The sequence below is a fragment of the Prosopis cineraria genome, unplaced genomic scaffold (genome assembly GCF_029017545.1).
Source record: "Prosopis cineraria cultivar Desert tree isolate PC_DT_omini unplaced genomic scaffold, ASM2901754v1 PC2, whole genome shotgun sequence".
NCBI lineage: Eukaryota > Viridiplantae > Streptophyta > Magnoliopsida > Fabales > Fabaceae > Prosopis > Prosopis cineraria.
Window position 1 is genome coordinate 18,973,706 of NW_026555333.1, and position 21,361 is coordinate 18,995,066.

The following is a 21,361-nucleotide window of genomic DNA, read 5'->3' on the forward strand; positions in this document are numbered from 1 at the left end:
ATAATTATTTATATAAGGGGAGGTTCATATATATTTTAAAAATAAAAAGAAGATATAGTGAATCAAGTTAAAACATATTCTATTTTTTAATCTCAAACAAATAGCCCAAAATTTTTAGTTATTTAAAAATTATATATATTTTTATTCTTAAAAAATGAGTTTTTGATAATTATAATATTTTTTTCATATTTTAATTATTTTTAAAGATTTAAAAAATTATAAAGTTATACAAAATAGATTTTTTTTAAAAATACTGGAAGTAATTTTTTTTAATAAAAAATTGGGAGATTGAATATTTCATTAGTCTCACTGGAGCATAATTTCGGACGTCGCTAAGTGGGCTCCGTAGGATCTCACGAATGGTCCAGATGCGAGTAATTGGAGACAGTCTGCTTTCTTTCTGAACACTGTGCGCACTAGCGGGCAATAAACCGGAGGGGAATGCATTAGCGCCTACGTTGCCGACCTTGTTCCCCTCCTTTTGAGCTTTCGTTTGTATTGAGACGAAAGAAAAGAACAGTGGCTTCTGTAACTTGAAACTCTCCAAACCCTAATTTACCAGTGCCTACGAAAGGTATCCACCCGAAGGTTTAACTGAAATTTCGAATTTAAATCGAATGGGCAAGAGAAAGGAACGTCGTCTCGCTGCTTTAAGCAACGCTGGTCGCAGGGTCAAACTCGATCTCTTTGCGGAACCCTCTGGTATTCGCCATCGTTTCCTATTTTACACGCGAATTAACGCGCTCTTTCTTTTTCCCCTTTCTTGCTTTGTTAAATTTCCTTGATTTTAGAACCCAAATATTTGGAAATCAGAGGCTTGGGGTGCAATTTATGGTTTTTCTGACAGTTCTTTGTTTCCATCCGTGAGTGATGGCTAAGTTGCTTAAATGTTTTGTAAAAGTTTGCATGGCTTTGTGTTTGGATGAGTTTGTGAGAATGACAATAGATTCTTGTTTTTCTTGACTGGAGCGCAAAAGGCATTTAACACATTTTTAAACGTAATGCATTTGATGCTTTCTCTTGGAGCTTGAACAATAAATTGAAACTAAATCTCAGAGTATTATATCCATGGAGAATTTGTTTTATACGGTTTAACGCAAGATTGGATGTCACTCATGTGTACAGTTTATGTTCATCATGTACAAGAATTGCTCTTGTCAAAGTGTTGTGTTTGTTTTCAGTGGAATTCCTCAAGATTGGATCCATTGAGAGGTCTAATTGTATTTGAAAACTCCATTTAACATGGGGAAATATTTAGATAACACAACAAACTTCGTTAATCTAAAGATAACTGCTATCATATCATAACTTATATACTATTGTATGCTTGTACGCATGTTTTTAATGTGCTACATAGTCCTGATCAGGCTCTTTAGTTTGTGATATTTGATTTGTTGATGGTGATGCGTTCAATTAATCAGGTTTTGATTTTAGGGAGTTGTCCAGTTTGGCATTTTTTAAGGGTTTTTCCACATTCTAGAAGTTTGAAACAGGAGACACGAGTTTTTATTCCTATTATTTGATGATTTTGTTTTGTCCAAAGAAGAAAAATAAGTTCTGTGACAGTTTATTTGTATTTTCATGTCCTTGCTTTTTAGGTCTACAAATTAATCTTCAAAGAATGCATCACAGCATGTATGTGTACGTGTGTGTATTTACATGTATGTGGTCATTGATGAAGCTGTTAGCTGACGGATTTTTTTGACAATATAATTTAATACACTTTTTTAATCTTTCCAGGAGATTTGGGTGGCTCCACTTTACATGATGACGTAGGGGATACTGACTCAAAAAATCGTGAGGGGTTACCCAATTCACCCTCTTCTTCAGGTGGGTTCTGTCAGTTTTCTTCAAAAGGAGTATATAGAGAGGACATGAGTGATCAACATTATTTTGCTGGAAATATGGAACTGTATATGCAAGACATGTTATGTTATTTTCCCCAAGAATCTGTTCTCAGACTGTGTAGGACTGCTGTGGTCTTGGGAACATTCATTTCAGATGAGGTCGGTCCTGCCACAGTGAAATTATGAATGATCATTCCCCCATTTATTGGCAGCACCAAAGGATATCTGAGGTCCAGGCTCTAGAAAAGTTTGTATTGGTTCGTATGTTTCTGGCTTTATTTGATTTATGCCCTACTGACATTTTTCCATTTGTAACAGGTGACTCTGATAACGCAAGCTAAATGCTTGTGAATTTATTTACTTGTTGACGTTTTCTTTGTCTTCCTTGTGATTAGGAGCACTTGTTATTTATAATCTCTCACATTCTTTTCAGATATTAGGCTATCACATGGTTAATGAACAGTTGAGTTCATAGTTTCTGACATTTTAGTATTGTTTCTTCAGGTCAACAGTCACAGAATCCCCTCTTGTTGCTTGGTCAATATAGTGATGAAGAAGTGGATGGGGGATCAAGTAAAGGGCCTAATGATGCCAAGGAGCAGATCTCCATGTTGAATGAAGAGGTATTCTGCTACCTGCATTTATGTTTTAACTTTTAGGGCCAAAAGTTTGATTTTCCTTACCAGAGAATATGTTGTTTATACTTGTGTTCATGGTCTTAGTTATTGTCTTGTTTAACTCCCCTATAGTGGAGGAGGCGCTGTGGCAACCTGTTTCAAATATTTTGATATATTGTATAAATTTGGACATGTATTGTATGTTTGATGGATTAGGCATTACAAGCTTGGTGGTATGTCTCGATTATTAATCTTAAGTTAATGTTGTATAACTTATCATTGTGATCTGCTTTATTGTGTCAGGCTAAGGTTTCACCTGAAGAAGGATCTCAAGATTTGGATATCAATGACTTGGAAGATCATGTTGCTCAGACTGATGGTCCACAGGGAGCATCACAAAATTCTACTTTTGATGTTGAGGGCTGTGATAAAACAGAAGGCGTTGCTGCTGGTGCTGCTTGTTTGCCAAACGAAATGGTCTCCAAAGACCAAACTACTGTTTCTGAAATTTCCAATGAACAAGTTATTGCTGATGTTAGTCTGGGGTGGAAGATGGTAATGCATGAGGAGAGCAAACGCTATTATTACTGGAATATTGAAACTGGAGAAACTTCATGGGAAGTGCCACAGGGTTTGGCCCAGACAGTTGAGCCGGTCTGTGACCAGACAGCTCTTGCTTCTGTCAATAATAACTTTCAGAGTGCAGCTGTTGGTGTAGATAATTCCAAAATGTCCTCTGCTGCAGTGCCAGATTCTTTAGCTGCTCTAGAATCTGGCAGTTCCTTAAGGACCACAGTGAATTCTAATGGAGGAGCATACAGTCATGGGTCCCAGACTAGTGGATGGGATGGAGAATATAGGAATGACGGTCTTTCAAGTGCAACTTATGGTGCGGACCATTTATTAGTTTCGAAGTCCAGTGTGGAGGTAGAACAAGCAGACATTAGTTTTCCTTCTCGTCTTGTTCAACAGAGTGAGAGCTTATTAGAGAGGCTTAAGTCACTGGAAAAGTAAGTATATATGCGTAGCTGTTTGGCTTCATTTGTTTATGATATTTTGTTTTAATTTAATAATTTATTTTTTGGAATCAGAGAGTTGTTTTTCTCCCCCCCTGTTTTTAACAATCAAATTATGCAGGTCAAAGGACTATCTGGAGGGTCAGGACTCCTTGTCAAAATATATTTTGGAGATTGAGATCAGGCTCTCTGATTTTAGGTCCCTTGCATCCCATGGATCATCTTTGCTTCCATTCTGGGTGCATTCTGATAGGCGGATTAAGCAGCTTGAAAGCATAATTAATGATGACTTGTTGCAGACTTTTAAGTCAGCACATGATGAAGTTGAGGATACACATGTCCATGTCTCTGAAGGATTTGGTGGACATCAAGGAGGCAGTGGGCATGAATCTGAAGCAGATGGTACTGAGAACAAAAACTTCATTACCTCTGAATTTTCTAATACTTCTCAGGTTGATGGTTCAGTTTTTGGTGATAAAGATATGTGCAATAAACCATCTATCAATGCCGAGCACACTCCTGCAACATCTCCTGGTAGCTACTTGGAAATAGGTGTAAGCTACAATAAAGAAGTTGATGCTATGGTACCTCCTGAGGAATCAACTCATACACATGAGTCTAATGTTGGAGAAGATGTTGATATGGATGTGGACATGGAAGTTGAAGATATGAATTCCTCAGGCAATAGGACTGTGGTAAACGTGCCTGGGCAAACAGAGCAACCAGTGGAGGTGAATCTATCTGCTGACCACCATTCTCTGTTGCCAGAGGATGAATTTGTTGTTCCTCCTCCTCCAGATGATGAATGGGTACCTCCACCGCCACCTGATAATGAACAGGTGCCTCCCCCTCCCCCACCTGATGACGAACAAATGCCCCCTCCACCACCTGATGAGCCATCAGTGTCTATGTATCCTGCTCTCCCATCTTACCCAGAGGCTGGGCAACTTTCTTACCCTCAATACAATCTAGCTTATCCAGGTGCTAGTTCTGAGTATTATGGGCAGGCGGCTGCTGAAGTCCCAAGCAGTACTATATATGGGCATGCTGAAGGATGTCAAATTGCTATGCCACATCCACAGCTCTTCTATAGTGCCGTTCCCATTACTTATGGTGAAAGCACCCAAGTTATAATGAACTCTACAGAGCCTATAGCTTATTATGAGCTTCAGGATGGTATGTCTCCTGTCCTATCAGTAGTTAGTGAATTCCTCTGACCTCTTGATATGCTAGTTCCACATGGTTGTTTCTTATTGAAAATGTTCCAATAAATCTTTGCAGGATCTGGTCCTAGCTCCTTACCTCATATTAATAATAGCGTTTCTGATGTTACTGGTGTGGTGGACATGGCATCAGCTGATGTTCCCTCCACCTCAGCCAGCGTCAAAGGACCTGCAGCTGTTTCAGTTGATGAGGGTATTTCTCTGGCATCAGCCAACACTGTATCTGCTGGTGGAAGTACTGCCTTATCATCAGTTGCTAAAGTGCAAAACAAAGGTGAATTTCTAAACATGCTGAGCTTTACTGGTTTGATTGACTTTGCTTAACATCCCACTGTCATCTAATCTGCTAAGGTTTAGTAACCTGATATATTGGTTGCGTTGACAATTTTTGGCTTCATGAAACATATGTTGGTTTTAAATTTGTGCTAATGTGATATGATTTTCTAAGTTAATCAGAGCCAGTACAATTTCTTATTGATATCAGGGTTGATCGTTCATCTGCCCTCCATTATCTAATTGATTCGTTTGTTTTAGCAATGCTTTTCCATCTTGGACCTTGGTGGTGAGATTCAGTCATGTGAGATTGTTGAACTAGTCTGCACAACACTGTCCTCTGTTTTCTTCCTGTATCTATTGATTGTGACCAGAATGGTACACCTGGATCTGGAATTTTGGATACCGTTTGTTACAAACTTAGATATTGGTCTGTCTGAGTAATACTAATCTTGTTCATTTCTCAGTTGGTCGTAGTAAAAAGCGTGCAGTTGCAGTTGGCTCCTCCTTGAAGTCTAATAAGAAAGTTTCAAGTTTAGTGGACAAGGTATTTTAGTGTCAATTTAGATGCTAGGTCTTTTATTTTATTGCTTTCGAAAGTAATTTCATATAAAAAAATAGTTTTTATACAATTTTATTGTATCAGTGGAAGGCAGCCAAAGAGGAGTTGCTTGAAGAGGAGGAAGAACCCGAAAGTGTTCTTGAGATCTTAGAACGGAAGCGCCAAAGGGAAATAGAGGTTTGCACACGTGGTTTTACCTTACTGAATACTGGAGCCATCCCATTTCTTGTTTCTCATGTTCCTTCAATTTTAGGAGTGGCATGCAAAGCAAATTGCAAGTGGAGAAGCCAAAGATAATGCTAATTTTCAGCCTCTGGGTGGTGATTGGTAAGAGTCCAATATCATTTTAGTTTCATGTGCATTAGCCATTGTGCTTCAACACGTTCTCTTCTCTTGTGACTTATTATATGATGCCACATTCTTTATTTTCTGTAGGCGGGAGAGGGTCAAGCGCAAGAGGGCACGAGCAGCAAGTAAATCTGCTGACAGGCCACAAGATACAGTTGTGGGAAATCAGCAACCTGATCTGAGTGACTTGTCTAAGGATCTTCCATCTGGTTGGCAGGTGTGTACGCTTTGTCATAGTGTGCTATTTGTTCTTTGGTTTGGCCAGAATGTGCTATTTGTTCAACAGGAAATTATTTTGTATTCAATTGGAAGCAGCATGCTTCTCTGCTTGCAGTCTGATTTGAGTTTTCTGAATTGAAAGCATTCCTCAACACAGCTACTTGGTTCTACTTTAACAGCGCTAACTTTTGCTGCATATTTTTCCTACTTTTTGACTTTTGAGGATACCTCTGTTAACTTCTTGACACTTACTGCAATGTTTGGTAGGCAGAGAAGTGTTTTTTAAAAAGGAAATGATAACTATACCTATCCTATATTTTTCTGTGTACAAAACATGCAGTTAGTCAGTGTTTGGTGCACGGGAGGATGTTTTTTAGGATAGAATTGAGAAATGTACCTAGAAATACAATGAGATAGGTGCATCTCGCGTTTCTTTTCTGGAATTTTTTTTCTACCGATCAAACATTGCATTAGCGTACTCTGCCTTTATTGCCTTCATGCAATTTTTCTGTACAATGTTTGTACTAGCAAACAAGTGGACAACGTTTTGAGGTCTCCTCCTTGTTGACTTGATGTCTTCGAGTATAAGGGGACCCTGATCTGAGCTCTCTCTCTCTCTCTCTCACTTGTTTTTTTTTTTTCAATTTTTTTTTTGTTTCCAGGCTTATTGGGATGAGACCTCGAAGCAGGTTTATTATGGTAATATTATTACTGCCGAGACAACATGGACTAGACCAACAAAATGAGCAGTGGTTGCTGGTCAGTCAGTGTACAGACACCGTCTCTTTCACGCTTAGGCTTTTTTAGCAACAATGCCCCTCCACCAAAAAAAAAAAAAAAAAAAAGAAATCCCCCTTCCTTCTTTGAGGTTATTTTTCTGAGTAATTTAATCATGTAACCTGCTGATTTTGCTTGTAACGGCTACGAAGGTGGATACTGTTATGATGTGCTAAAATATATATTTTTATATCACTAAAATTTATAAATGGCATAATTGTCATTTTTTTATTCAAATCAAATGTTTTGGCAAAAATTCTCTCTGAATCTCTTGTAGAATCCAGAAAATTATGGTAGTATTCTTTTTTTTTAAAAGTAAATAGAACTTTGAGCATCTTTTTTCTTCTATTGAAACCGATCACGTTCTCTGTAAAAAATTCAAGACTTGCATGTATTATATCGGCTATTCTTTTTCTTTTTTTTTTTTTTCCAAATCTGGGAATGCTGTGAGCCTTGAAATTATACCGTATCTTACCTCCCCTTGATTATTTAACTGAATTCATGGGGCTATCTTGACTTTTCTTCAAATACGACTAAAAAACGAATTCTACTGTGTATTATCAAATGTTAAGATCCATTGACATCACATCTTTGTGAAAGTTAAACTGTGGAAAGTATAGTTATGAATATAATGTTTGTGCATTTCCTTGATATAAGAAAAAGAAAGAACCTATTTCGTTCGCTCACCTAAATTTTAGCACATAATCTAGGGGTGCTTTCTTTCTGAGATGCAAAAATCTGCTTTTATTTTAGGAAGCTTTAGAAACCTAACTCACGTGAGGTTCTCTCTTTTATACTAAACAAAATTAAATGTCAACAATTGAGGGGTGTTTAATTTAACTGGTTGAAAGAGTTAAATTAACTTATCTTATAAGTTGAGTTTGAGCTTTAATATATATAGTTGTATTAAATAAATATATTAAAGACATTTTCAAAATATTTTTAAGGCTAATATTGGTAATAATAGCCCCAGAGATTAGAGGTGGAATCAAAAATTTAAAGATAAACAAGCTTAAGTTAACTGTTTAACTATTTGATTATCAAGTTGTAAGATACTGATTTTGATTAGAAACATGAAAAAGAACTAAATTTAGGTAATTCAAATTAAATATAGACAGTCTAACTAAAATTTGCGCTAAATGAATCAGAAAGGATTCGTGTGCAAATTTCTTTCTTTCTTTTTTTAAATATAAATTCGTGTGCTAATTTCCAAATGTGAAGAGAATGCAAACCGAAACAATAGGATCATATTTACAAATCCAGATTATCCTTTGTTTCATTAATAAAAAAACAAAAGTATAATTTTTTTAGAAAAAAAAAACTATAGAGAGAGTCGCTTATTTCTTAGCAGAGAATATTAGAGGAAAAATTCAGCCGCCATATCCATGCCTCTTGATATTTTTGGAGTTGGTTATATCATAACATCACCTATGTGTGCATACACTCTCCTTTGTACTTAACATGAGTGAAAATTAATTTTACTAAAAAAGATAGCTACTCACTCTATTAAAAATATAAAATATTTTTTGAGGAGTTAGACGTTAAAAAATATAAGACATTTTTAATCTTTTAATGTGTAATCATTGTTTTTTTTAAAAGTGTCCCTATTAATAATGACTTTATATTTATTATAGGGTGTTTAATAGGGGTAAATATAAAAAGATATGATTAGTTTGAAAATAGGTAACTACTTTATTGAGGGGTGAGATTCGGTTAAAAGTACCTTACATTTTTGAGCAGAGGGAGTATATTTTTAAAATCGTTAAAAATTATATAAGTTTTTAATTTTATTCTTCATAATTAATAATCATAACAAAATAATTATATAAGAATTCAAAAAATAATAAATAAAATAAGAAATAAAATTGAAAAAAAAATTAATTACTCTAATTTTGTCTTAATTGAATTTTTTTTTTCCCCAGAGTCTGTTTTACAGTCTCAAGTTCCGGAAAGTGTGCCCTTATAAAAGTACCATAGAAGTTTTGACATCCTTTCTATATACATGTAATATAAATAGTTAAAAACTTCAATTTTTGAGTAAAAGGAAAAAAAATATTCAAAAACTCATTGTTTAAGAATATTCAAAGTCTAATGTGAGAAAAAATATACGAGTATTTATGAAATTATTTTTTTGGTGTATTTTTGACCAAAACTACTACTATAGTATAACACTCAACAATGTCTTTGAATTTTAACTATTTGATCATGAATGCATTGGAAAAAAAAGAATTTCATGAGCATTTGTACACTTTTTTTTACTTTAAATTATTGAATATTCTTAACCAACGGCTTCTTAAACATTTTTGCCCTTGATTTTTTAATGACATGCATACAGTACAACTAAATTTTCAAATCAATGCAATCAACATGACCCAGACTAATTTCCTTAAAATATAAAACTTGACAGTTGCCTTCTTTACGAGTCCTCATGAAAGCATCAATTCACTCATTTGCATAACTATGTTAGGGGTGTTTAACTTATACTTATCTCAATCAATCTAGTTCTATCTTAGCTCTGTCTCGAATATTAGAGAGAGAGAGAGAGAGAGAGATATATATATATATATATATATATATTTTTTATTTTAAAAATATACATTAAATATATTAATTATAATTTCAATACATGTAATTCTTATTTAAAATTAAAATTTTTTTGTGTTGATAATTTTAATAACATAGAGTAAGCAATGCAAGGTCATATTTTTTTTTATAATATATTAATTATATTAATATAATTTATTTTTATATCTATTTATTTGATAATTTTTGTTTATATTGTATTTTTTGTTTTATTTTTAGAAAAGTAACTAACTTAACATATCTCAACTAAAAAAAAAATTAATGATTTGATGTTGTACCTGACTTATCTGTTGTTGTTACTCTTATAGTTTAAAGCTTACTTATAATTGCTATCATAATGTGTTATACACTTAAATTGTTGTGATTTATATACCTGTATTGTTTTAATTTTAAATTTAATAAATTATGTGATTTAAAATTTTAATGAATGTTATTATTAAGACCTTTATCCCACATTGTCCACTTTATCGAGATGGTAAGATGTTTCAATCTCATTCGGATTTCTAATGAAATAGGATGAAATATGAAATAAAAATTAAGTCTCGACCATTATGAAACACAAGACATGATGTCTCAGTCCAGTCTGATCTCATGAATACCCTATGTAGCATGATAGAAATGGCCATGATGTATGATTAAAAACAAAATTAAATGAAAAAAAAATCAAATGCTTTTGTGCTTCATTATCAATATTCACAAACAAATGAATTAAATAATATTAGATAATTAAATTGGCAATTGAAGTAATTCAAATCTTTGAAATTTTTTCGGGTGTATGTCAGTGTTTTTTTGACCGAATTGTATGTCTAAGACACTAATATTTGACATTTGCTAACAAGCTAGTGTTGATCGCCATCGTCAATCATTCATTCGACCTGATTTAGAAGCTAATTCAGAAAGGTTGGAACCGACGGATTTGCCGCGAACTAGGGCGGATGAAGCGCGGTGGTGCCGGCACCGGAAGGAGCCGGCATGGGTGGTCGGCGAGCACAGACAGCTCCACTTTCCATTTGAAGATAGCTTGCTTATGCCTGATGGAGAGGACGGCGATGATAAATAATCCGAGTAATTAATCTTCTTAATGTCATTGATCAAATCCAGATCTGAAATTTTCATTTTACATTCGTCCAATGGCTTTATCATGATGTTTGGGGGCTTCTGCACCATATTTGGCTCCATATTCTTGGTGTTTGAGAAAGCTATCAATGGCAAATTAGGAGACAAATCAGATCGAAATCGTAAAGCAAATGAACAGTTGAAGAAGATGATTTGAACGAAGATAGATTTAAAGGAAATAATGAGTGAGATTGACCTACAAATGAAAGGAAGAAAGGTGAATTGTGCTGTCCTGTATGCTGCAAATGAGGAAAGTTGAATTAAGAGCTTCAATCTACGTTTCTCGGAGATTCAGATGATGGGAAAGAAGAATGAAGCCACAATTTTTGGGTAATAACAGAAATGCTATGGGTTTTTACCATTTTAAAAAACGTGGTATTTATCCCTTCAACAATTTTCAACCACAAGTTCTCACGGCACAAATACAGGAGCTTCAATAATGAGTGCTTTCGGATTTTGTTTAAATTAAGGTGATATGAACTTTTATTTAGAAATGTTTAATTTATGTAGTCATTTTTATGGGTAAATGGATAAATTATTTTTTAAATTTTAGTTCTAGTAATACCTGAAATTATTTATTATATAAATTATTTATTTTATTTTTTAAAAACAGTATAATTTAACTTTTATCTTTAACAAAAATTAATTTTCTCTTTTAGTTAATTAGAAAATAATTTTAGAAATAAAAAAATTAAAAATTATTATAAAAAATTTAAAAATTACAAATAAAGACCCAAAAAATAAAAAAAAATCATTCTTTTTCTGTCTTCTTTGGGTCATTTTTTATTATTTTTTAATCAATTAATGATTAAAATTAATTTTTGTTAATATTAATAGTTAGATTGCACTAATTTTAAAAGTTGGGAGAATAATTTGTACAATAAACGAGTTCAAAGCCTATGATGTTATTGAACTTAAAATTCAAGAGGTGATTTGCTCATTTACCTTTTTTTTTATTTATTTTACTTTATTTATCTATTTTGCAAAATAAATTTCTTTTCTTAAACAATGTTGACTGTTTGAATCATGTGGCAGTGAACCAGCTAAAAACTTACATGCTTCCACTTAGATCAATTTCCTTGTCCATTTTAACCATGAAATTTTCATCAAAATCCCTAGAAAAATCCTTTGATGTGAAACATGATCATAGCATAACATTTATTGAAAAGACAAAATGACTTTTACATCCAAACTCCTTTTCATAATTTTATCCCGTGCGATGCTCAGCGTATATTCAATTATAAAATGAAAGAAACAAAAGTGCACGAAATGTGCACGGTTAAGACCATTAGCTAAACACAATCATGTTAGCACTTTTACAGTGTATGGCCCTCATGGGCTATGATCTTAATTACAGTCTCATGGGTGTGGGTTGATTTTCTTATATTTTTCCTTTCAGTTATTTGATTTTGGCCTCTAATTGTAATAAAAAAATATATAAAAAACTATGATTTTATTTGTTATCACTAATATTGTGCAAGTCGTTAACGGAAGAAATGAATGCGTAAGGTCACCCATTCTGTGCATGAATGTGGTAGGGACTTTGTTGGGCATTCGGATGCACTAGGGGTAGTTAAAGTTATTTCAACTAGTACTTCTTTTTTATACCAACCAACTACTACTTAATTACTCAAATACTTAAATATATAGAGGCATTTGTAAGTTCCCTCTAAAATTAAGATTTATTTATATATGTTTCATGATTGTTACTAGGGCGAGTGGGAGTCATTATTTGCTCGGCTCGATGACACTTATAGTGAAACCTTGTGTTTTGTGGAGTCTTGTGGGTTAACTGTGTATTGTTCTGGTCTGCGCCGTTTAGGAAAACCAAGCGATTATATGATAGCTGTGTAGGTTCTAATGTGGTTGTTAAACAAACTTGTGTGAGCAACGGGCACTTGTCTTAATAGTTAGAGACCTGGACAGCATAATTTAAAGTCTCGAGTTCAAGTTTTAAAATATGCAGCAGCGCAGCTGAGTATGCAAAGCATGTCTTGCTAGTGGTACCCACGAAAACCCTTCAAAGAGGGCTCTACCTAAACAAGAATTCAGATTAATTTGGAGTGAGTTGGGCAAACAATAAACCTAGTATACCCAAACACATTCAGATACTGGGTGCAAAAGCAAAAAAAAAAAAAAAAACTTGTGAGTGTGCGAGCCCAAAAAAAAAAATGTAGAAATTTGATGCACTGCAGGCTTGTGTTAGAATGTGGCCTCCTTGGTCAGTAGCCAAGGTTGCTGGGCCAAAAGCTCCTTTGTTTTTTCAACGTGGATTGCCCTGTACATTGTATAGTGACGATCACGAAATATAAGATAGAAGGCGTACAATGAGGTTATGCAAGTTCACAAGCTGATTTAATGGTTAATGTAATATATGAAAATTAGTTTTTTTATTTGTGTGGTGAGAAGGTGTTGTTTTTATTGGGATGGAATTTACTTGAATCAAAATTTTGTGTTCTGGTATCTCAAGAAAGTGATGACAAAGAGGTCACAAGAATGGTTATTGTTGATATAGGTGACACTGTAAGTTTGTGCAAGAGGATATACAAAAGAAATAGGTCTATGTCTTAATAAATGAAAAGAAAAAGATATAACTGAAAATTATTGTCGGTGAGAAAATTAAAGAAAGGGTGGTCAAAATTTTGTTAGGAAGTTTGGTTTATAAGAAAGGTTATGGTTATCTAAGAAGATAATGCATGTACTTTATTGATGTGAGTTCCGTTTGCACAACACTTGTAACACCTCACTTCAAAATAAGGTTATCAAAATATTCTAAGTTCAAAACCAAATTCATGCAAGTCCCAAAATGATGATGAATTAATGTGGTGCTGGAAACATAACAAAAAGGCAATTAATGTGGCACACAGGTCAAACAGAACCGCATGGTTCACTCCTGTGGTGCTGAAATTCTGTTAAAAATAGTTTATGTTGCTATGAAAATTCTGTCCAGTCATATTTTGAAATCATGAACCGCATGGTTCATGATTTCAAAATGTGGCTTAGTTCTGAAACACCACATCTTGGTTTATTTTGGTATGCTGAATTTTGCATAAAATTCTGGTCAGTTTTCATGCAAAAACTAGTTGCGGATGGATTTGATGAGGTGAATTTTTGTTCCTTTTCAGTGAATGCTTATAAGGTTGACCTTGGTTGCAAGATTCAGATTCTTTTGAGGTCTTAATTTTTTAGTTGATCCAAAGCTCCAAGTCAATATACCTTATGATTATTGGAAACTTAGGAATGTAATGTAAAACAGCTAAGGGGAGGGAGATAGAAGGGGAAGGAGGTAGAGGTAAAAAGGTTCTTACAATGGAAGAAACCTTAGGACTATTTATAAAATTCAAATTTCAATCTAATCTTAAAATAAACTAAATACTAAATTTTGAAGTAAAGATAATTCCAGATAAGATAGGATAATGGCATAAATCCTCATTGAAACTAAATTAACTTAAAAGATAATCTAAATCCTCAGAATTTAAAATGCAAATAACTAATAAAACAAAAAATCAATCCAACCAAATCCTATGCTTTCCTACTTCTAGTAGGAATCTTCTTCCATTTTCCATCAGAATATCTTTGCAACAAAACAGATTTTTTTTTAAGTGTAACTGTGATCAAGCTATGGGCTTTTTTGATTCCCTAGCAGGTCAAACATCTTGCTCATCAAATTGCACGTGACTCCATTATCTTTTCCTCTTTTTCCCACAGCTGCAATATTCCTATTTAAATTGATACAACTCACCAAATCATTCTTATGTTTGAGCACAACATTTCCATCAGAAGTAACATCAACCACAATTGAGTCTCCTTTCCTGATCTCTTTTGTTAGCATCTTCTCCACCAATGCATCCTCCAACAATCTTGAAATGGCTCTTTTCAATGCCCTAGCACAATAGCTTGGCTCATAACCATGCTCAACTACATGGTCACTGAACTTATGTGTTACAGTAAGCTCAATATCTTTTCTTTTCATTCTCTCAGAAACTTGTCTCAGCATTAAATCTGCAATCTGCTTCACATCCATCTTTGTTAGTTCGTTGAACGCAATTATCTCATCCAATCTTTTCAGAAACTCTGGTCTAAAATACTGCTTCGTTTCCTCCATTACTAGCTTCTTTATACAGTTACTCTCTGCCTCATTCATTTTATTATGGCGCATGCTGCTAGTCATTACGATGAGTGTGTTCTTGAAGTCTACTGTGTGGCCCTGGCCATCTGTGAGTTTACCATCATCAAGAATTTGAAGCATGAGGTTGAATATATCAGAATGTGCCTTGTCTATCTCATCAAGAAGGACAAGTGAATAAGGCCTATGCCTAACAGCTTTAGTCAACTGACCAGCCTCATGAAAGCCAAAATAACCCAGAGGAGCTCCAACTATTCTAGATGCTTTGTGTCTGTCCATGCACTCACTCATATCAATCCGTATCATGGCATCTTCTGAACCAAAATATTGTGTAGCCAGTGCTTTTGCCAGTTTAATCTTCCCTACACCAGTGGGTCCTGTGAACAGGAAACTAGCAATTGGCTTTGTCATGTGTCCAAGACCTAGACTGGCGCGTCGAATGGCTCGACATACAGTGTTGATGGCCTCATTCTGTCCAATAACATAGTTTCGAAGCTTTTCTTCCAAATTGAGGAGGCATTCACCCTCTTCCCTTGATACATCTCTCACTGGGATGCCTGTCCACGATGACACTATTTGCTGAATATCAGATTTTGTCACTTCAGGAAAAAAACTGCGAAGCTTTCTCTTGTCCTGTGCCAAAACAGTGCAAAGTCAACCTTTGAATTTGACGTTGTAAGATATGTGAGAAGAATTGACTGTCTACGATTATACACAAAGAAAAGTTGCTCTTTTTTATCATACTTTTTGCCTGGACTGACTTTCCTCCAAAAAATGTGCCCCAGACACAAATGCAAACCTTTGTGGTTGTAGAAGTTGAAACTTGCAACATGCATTGACAGTTTTCAATGTGACACACAAGCTAACTTGTAACTTGTAAAACAATGATATGCCTTAACAACTTTCTAAGGTTAAATTGCTTAAGCTATTTTCCAAGGTTTATCGCTTCATCTGATGAGGCAAGTACCTTTGCCGGAAAATGTTGAACATATGATCCAGCCTCATCAATCAAGTCAATTGCCTTCTCAGGTAAGAACCTACCACTGAAATTTATATACAAATATGTTAAAAACGATATAAACAAATATATGAAAATACTAAGCATCATCAATGATTTGGACAATATATACTCAATACATCAGGTCTAAATGCTTTCAATAAAATCATTCTTATTAATCGAGAGGCTTATACTATATGGTAAATAATCATATTAAAGCATCTTCTATGACCTAAAATTATAGCTAAGGTGTCAATGACACTGTGATCAAATTATTTCCATTCTGGTATGAATAATAAGCCAAAGAACGAAAATTCTCTTTTCTATTTGCAGACAGCAATACCACACAGATATTTTGGCCATCAAGTTAATCATTATCAGGACAAGTTATTTGTACCATATGTACTTCTGGGACAACTTTGCAGCGGCCTCAAGAGCTTCATCTGTGTATAGGACATTATGATGAGTGCCGTACATACCACGAAGGCCTTTCAGAATCTTCACAGTCTCTTCAATAGATGGTTCGGCAACATCAACCGATTGAAATATTCTTTGCAGGGCTTCATCTTTTTCAATGTGCATTCTATACTCATCCACAGTTGCAGAGCCAATGCACTTTTCATGTACAAAATGAAGTTCATTACAATATGCTAACAAAGTAGCAGCTGTTTCAGGTTTTAAATCAAGTATAATGGCACTCTACTACTGCACAAAGTAAAGGATCAGAAGAAATATATGTCATATGTCCAAACCTGTATGGTACCACTTTGGAGTGCACGCTTCAGAATATATGAAAACTTGTGGGTTCCTTTGTTTGTTGCGTCAAAGAAGGAATGAACCTTGTTTATAAAGAGAATAACATCTCCACTTTCTGCAATTTCCTTTATCAAACAGCTTGTTCTCTCTTCAGGTGTTTTTTGACATGATGTTTCATATAAAAAATGAGCCAGATCCAATTTAATTACCTGTGAAACAAATAAGAATATACTACTTAAGATTACTATTCATGTCAACACCATAAAATGAGGCCTACCTTGGTCCTGACAAGCCCCAGCTTATCTGAACTTTTTATACAAAAGAAAATTGTGAGATTTAATACTTATAACCTTCTTTCCCTTTAATTTTTCAGGAACAGATCCACTCAGAATTCTTTGAGCAAGGCCGTCTATGGTAGCTGTTTTCCCAACTCCTGGCTCTCCAACAAGACAAGGATTGTTTTTTGTCCGTCTACAGAAAATCTGAATTGTGCGTTCCACTCGATCGTGCCTTCCCACAAAAGGATTAAGCTTACACTATAAAGAAGTAAGATTTCATTTAGCAATCTTCTGGTATTGATTTGTTCCACATAATCAACAATCAACCGTATGAAGAAATTTCACCCAATAAGTTAGCTTCTGGATTGATTCTCTTCATGGCTTAAGTTGCATTAATAGGCTTATCCAGAAAACAAGCGCACAATTATTCATATAGATGCACAAATCATTGCACATGACACTATTAACGCATTACATTAGTTTAAATTCCTACATTCAGTGACGTGAATGGATAAACCTTGTAGGATTTACTATGAAATGAAGAGTTAGTGCAGATAATATTGCAGTGAAGTTTCAAAATATGACAGTTAAAGACTTGCCTCCTGTGCCAGTTTTGTCAGATTGGTCCCAAACATATCTAGAATTGGTGTTTGGTAATTCATAATCTTGTCAACTTTTTTTGAACCAGCCTCTATGTTCTCAGAAGCTGGCATCATATTAATTATCTTTATAGGCACGCTATGAGCTGGCCTGTGACTATTCTCATTGCCACAACCTGGTACACACTGATCATTTGAGCTAGAAGGTTTTTCCTTCTCACCTGCAATCATCTTTATAGAAACATTAAGAATTGGTTTCTGACTATTCTCATCACTACAACCTCGTGCACATTGATCATTCGAGCCATAACCTTTTTCCTTCTCATCTGCAATCATCTTTGTAGGTGCACTAAGAGCTCGCTTCTGACTATTCTCATCACTACAGCCTTGTGAAAACTGTTCGTTTGAGGTAGAAGTTTTCTCCTTTTCACCTGCAATCATCTTTGTAGGCATACTGAGAGTTGGCTTCTGACTATTCTCATCACTACAACCTTGTGCACACTGATCATTCAAGCTAAAAACTTTTTCCTCCTCACCTGTAATCATTTTTATAGGCACACTAAGAGTTGTCTTCTGACTATTCTCATTACTGCAACCTTGTGCACACTGTTCATTTGAGCTAGGAGTTTTTTCCATCTCACCAGCAATCATCTTTATAGGCACGCTAACAGTTGGCTGCTGACTATCGTCATTACTAAAACCCTGCGGACACTGATCATTCAAGCTAGAAGATGTTTCCTTCTCACTTGCAATCAACTTTATAGGCACAATAAGAGTTGGCTTCTGACTATTTTCATTACCATAACCTTGTGCACACTGATCATTTGAGCTATAAGCCTTTTCCTTCTCACTTACAATCATCTTTATAGACACAGGAAGAATTGGCTTCTGACTATTCTCATTACTACAGCCTTGTTCATACTGATCGTTCGAGCAAGAAGCTTTTACCTTCTCATTTGCAATCATTTTTATAGGCGCACTAAGAGTTGGCTTCTGACTATTCTCATTACTACCTTGTGCACACTGATCATTCGAGTAAGAAGGTTTTTCCTTCTCACCTGCAACCATCTTTATAGGCACAGTAAGAGATGGCTTCTGACTATTCTCATTACTGCAACCTTGCGCAAACTGATCATTCAAGCTATAAGCTTTCTCCTTTTCATCTGCCATATGTTTACTTACCTGCTTAAATAAACAGGAAATCTTCAGTGATAACAAAAAACTAGGGATGTTTTGTGTAAATATTTTATAATTTCACAAGAAATTATTTGGACAGACAGCTCGATTAGAAGTTAAATATTCCACCAAAAAAAAAAAAAAGAGCTTGGAATGAGATAAGATGTGAAGACGGAAAGTCAGATGTAAGGTTAAATTGCCATAGTATTGTGGAATACTTGATATTTAAGGAAACTAAGTGAACAAGGATTTTTTAGTTTTCCAAGAAATCTCCATCCCAAGGTAGATAGGCTAAATGAAAAAATCAGATAAATGGAAGTGTTGCTTGCCTGGTCTCTGATATTGTTTACATCGACACCTTGATTCTGAAGCAAACCATTTATCTTACCATCACACCCTTTAAGCAAGCCCAGAAGCAGATCCCTTTCATCAGCAAAAGAATGGCCTGTGACATCACTCATTATGTCAGAAAATAATGTAGTTAACACTCTCATCTGACGGAAGTTTACTTCTTTTAGTGTAATAAATCCTGAGCTAGTAATTTGACCTGCTCAATAACTATTTTGATTTTAAAAAAGGATATTGAATAATACCCATGCACTTTATATATATGCTTCTCTTTAAATTTTGTTTGGCCAAACATCTCTCTCTCTCTCATTGCAAAAAGTTTTGATGAGTTGAGTTCGGGGAATTATCTAAAGTTATCACAACTTAAAAAGAAATTTCTATATTAGTAGTGAGACCTTTTAAAAAATGAGTTTGATCATTAGAAACTAGACTAATCTTCGTTGACTTGGCAAAACAACTTTATATAAATTAACAAACTAAAAACATCCTAGTCTCACCCAATTTCTGTGCTTCTTCTCGTGTGAGCTTAAGCACCAGTTGTGCTCCACAACTGAATCGTAATTCCATGGAAAAAGAGCCACTAGACCCACCCCCTTTTCCAAATATCTCCTCAGCTTGTTCCCTAATGACATTGAGATCTAACTTTGCAGATTGAAGTGCTTTAGCAGCCAAGCCTCCTACATCATCACTGATAAGAGCCAACAGAATATGCTCTGTGCTGATATACTTGTGTCCCAGAAGGTGAGCTTCTTGCTGTGCACCTATCATTACTTTGTTTGCAGACTCTGTGAATCCCTCCAACATTTTTGCTTCAGTCTAATTGATGAGTTTAGCACATAGCATGAGCTTGAGATCAAGTAAATAAATCATAGGCACTTGAAGCAGATGAGGCCTGTGAATGGTCAATAACATAGTTCTTCTTTGACCTGGGAATGATCAATTTGACATATTTTTTATCAAATTGATATTTCTTGTGATTGTCATATTTCTGGTTTTTGTCATTTACACACTTACCAGCATAGGCGGTAGGATAACTTAGTACTATGGCCTTTTTACTTAGTACTTGCTTCTTGTGATGTTCTGTATTGTCTTTTTACTTCTGCGAAAGATTCCCAATATGATACTGCAACTATGTAATGATCAAATAAATTCACCGTCTTTCCCAATGTAGTGATCATTCAATTTGCCGCATGAGGCAATAGACACCGTGTTTGTTGAGGGGGAAACATAGAAAAATTCAATATCAACATGATGTTGTCCCAACGAAGTATTATTTGTAAATAAAAGGGAGGAGGACAATTAGATCGCAAAGGTTAAATTAATGCTAGTTAGATCCTAACAAAATTTTCTAAAATTTGAATTGTAAACACCTATACAAACAGTTACAAATAGAAATTTCTATTATAATATAAGATAATTAAATATTTAAAGTAATATTTTCAACTTATTTTTCAAAAAAAAATTATCAGGACTTCATTGTCATTAATTTAATGTTGTGGAACTTAACTGTCATTTTCTCTAAATAAAATTCTGGCAACATTTGAATTTTGAACTGGTAGAAATATTAATATTTACATTATTTTACTATTATAAGATACTTTTAATTAATTTACACCCTCAATAAATTAGTCAGCGGCATTTAAGATTATATATTTTTTTCATATTGATCCTTGTTTAGTATGTTGTCTTAATTAGAAAAATTAATTAATTACACCCTAACTAATGACATTTTTGAAAAAATTGCATTGATTACCCTCTAAAAGACCCAAAAATAATATTTTATTTTAGTTTCTTAACTTTATAAAATATCTTTTTAATTCTTTAACCTTAACACTGTTAGTTTTATTCAACAAATTTTTATATTGAATTTTTAAATATTGATAAAATATTTTCAAATGTTGATATATTAAGTTTAATTTTATTAAAAATAACAATGATTGACACAAAAAAATCATTTGAAATTATTGATGTTGGGGTCAAAGGATTAAAAAAATACTTTACAAAATTAAAAAATTAAATTAAAACTTCACATAAAATTAAAGAGTTAAAAATATACTTTAGTTAAAATAATATATTGTTTTTTTATTCACTAATCATTCTTTCAATTTCAATCTATCATCAGTAATCAGTCAATAAAATAAATTTTATATGAAGTCATGTTATCTAAAAGTTTCAAACAGTAGGCCTTATCTCAAACTCTGTCTGAGGCACTAGCCACAATCTCATTCAATTATTGCAACACTACATCAACGATGTCTTAAAATATACAAAAAATTTAAAATAAAATGCGACTCAATTTATTAGGAGGTCATAGCAAAGGTCAACCTGCTAATGAATGATATAGCCTCTTGAATAAATTTGATGATGCATACCACTTTATCTATTATTAAATATTTCGGGATTACTTTTAATAAGAGAATACACATGAAAAAAAAACATTATTAAAAAAAGATAATTTTTTTGATAAAAAAGAAAAATTTTAAATTTACTTTGAATAAGA

The 21,361-nt window shown here is 34.1% G+C and overlaps 2 protein-coding genes across 6 annotated transcripts; one reads left to right on the forward strand and one right to left on the reverse strand.

Moving 5' to 3' along the window:
- The first annotated feature begins 484 nt into the window (after positions 1-484).
- LOC129302996 (uncharacterized) lies at positions 485-7,083 on the forward strand. Of its 5 annotated transcripts, none has more exons than XM_054941969.1 (11): positions 487-702; positions 1,741-1,830; positions 2,352-2,470; positions 2,768-3,474; positions 3,602-4,656; positions 4,762-4,977; positions 5,444-5,523; positions 5,623-5,715; positions 5,792-5,865; positions 5,974-6,103; positions 6,768-7,083. In XM_054941969.1, exons 1-11 carry the CDS (start codon positions 618-620, stop codon positions 6,849-6,851), a joined length of 2,733 nt encoding a protein of 910 aa, XP_054797944.1. In that variant the 5' UTR covers positions 487-617; the 3' UTR covers positions 6,852-7,083. The 5 variants fall into 5 exon arrangements, 4 of the variants coding, with proteins under 4 accessions (XP_054797944.1, XP_054797945.1, XP_054797947.1 ...); XM_054941970.1 differs by having other exon boundaries at positions 644-702; positions 1,741-2,104; XM_054941971.1 differs by lacking the exon at positions 487-702 and adding an exon at positions 2,002-2,104 and having other exon boundaries at positions 1,801-1,830.
- A 6,918-nt stretch (positions 7,084-14,001) lies between these two features.
- Positions 14,002-19,665, reverse strand: LOC129302602 (ATP-dependent Clp protease ATP-binding subunit ClpA homolog, chloroplastic-like). The gene is made up of 8 exons (XM_054941521.1): positions 19,359-19,665; positions 18,843-18,958; positions 17,338-18,519; positions 16,811-16,996; positions 16,457-16,669; positions 16,102-16,319; positions 15,675-15,750; positions 14,002-15,340 (listed from the first exon to the last, which is right to left on the reverse strand). The coding sequence occupies exons 1-8, from the start codon at positions 19,663-19,665 to the stop codon at positions 14,201-14,203; spliced, it is 3,438 nt and encodes a 1,145-aa protein (XP_054797496.1). The 3' UTR covers positions 14,002-14,200.
- Between the last annotated feature and the right edge of the window lie 1,696 nt (positions 19,666-21,361).

Excerpts from the sequence above, each read along its gene's own strand:
- LOC129302996 (XM_054941969.1), top strand. The coding sequence starts at position 618 with ATGGGCAAGAGAAAGGAACGTCGTCTCGCTGCTTTAAGCAACGCTGGT. Across the intron at positions 3,475-3,601 it reads AGGCTTAAGTCACTGGAAAA|GTCAAAGGACTATCTGGAGG; the intron begins GTAAGTATATAT and ends CAAATTATGCAG. Across the intron at positions 6,104-6,767 it reads ATCTTCCATCTGGTTGGCAG|GCTTATTGGGATGAGACCTC; the intron begins GTGTGTACGCTT and ends TTTTGTTTCCAG.
- LOC129302602 (XM_054941521.1), bottom strand. The coding sequence starts at position 19,665 with ATGTTGGAGGGATTCACAGAGTCTGCAAACAAAGTAATGATAGGTGCA. Across the intron at positions 16,997-17,337 it reads TGACAAAACTGGCACAGGAG|TGTAAGCTTAATCCTTTTGT; the intron begins GCAAGTCTTTAA and ends ACTTCTTTATAG. Across the intron at positions 16,320-16,456 it reads TCCAAAGTGGTACCATACAG|TGCATTGGCTCTGCAACTGT; the intron begins GTTTGGACATAT and ends GTACATGAAAAG.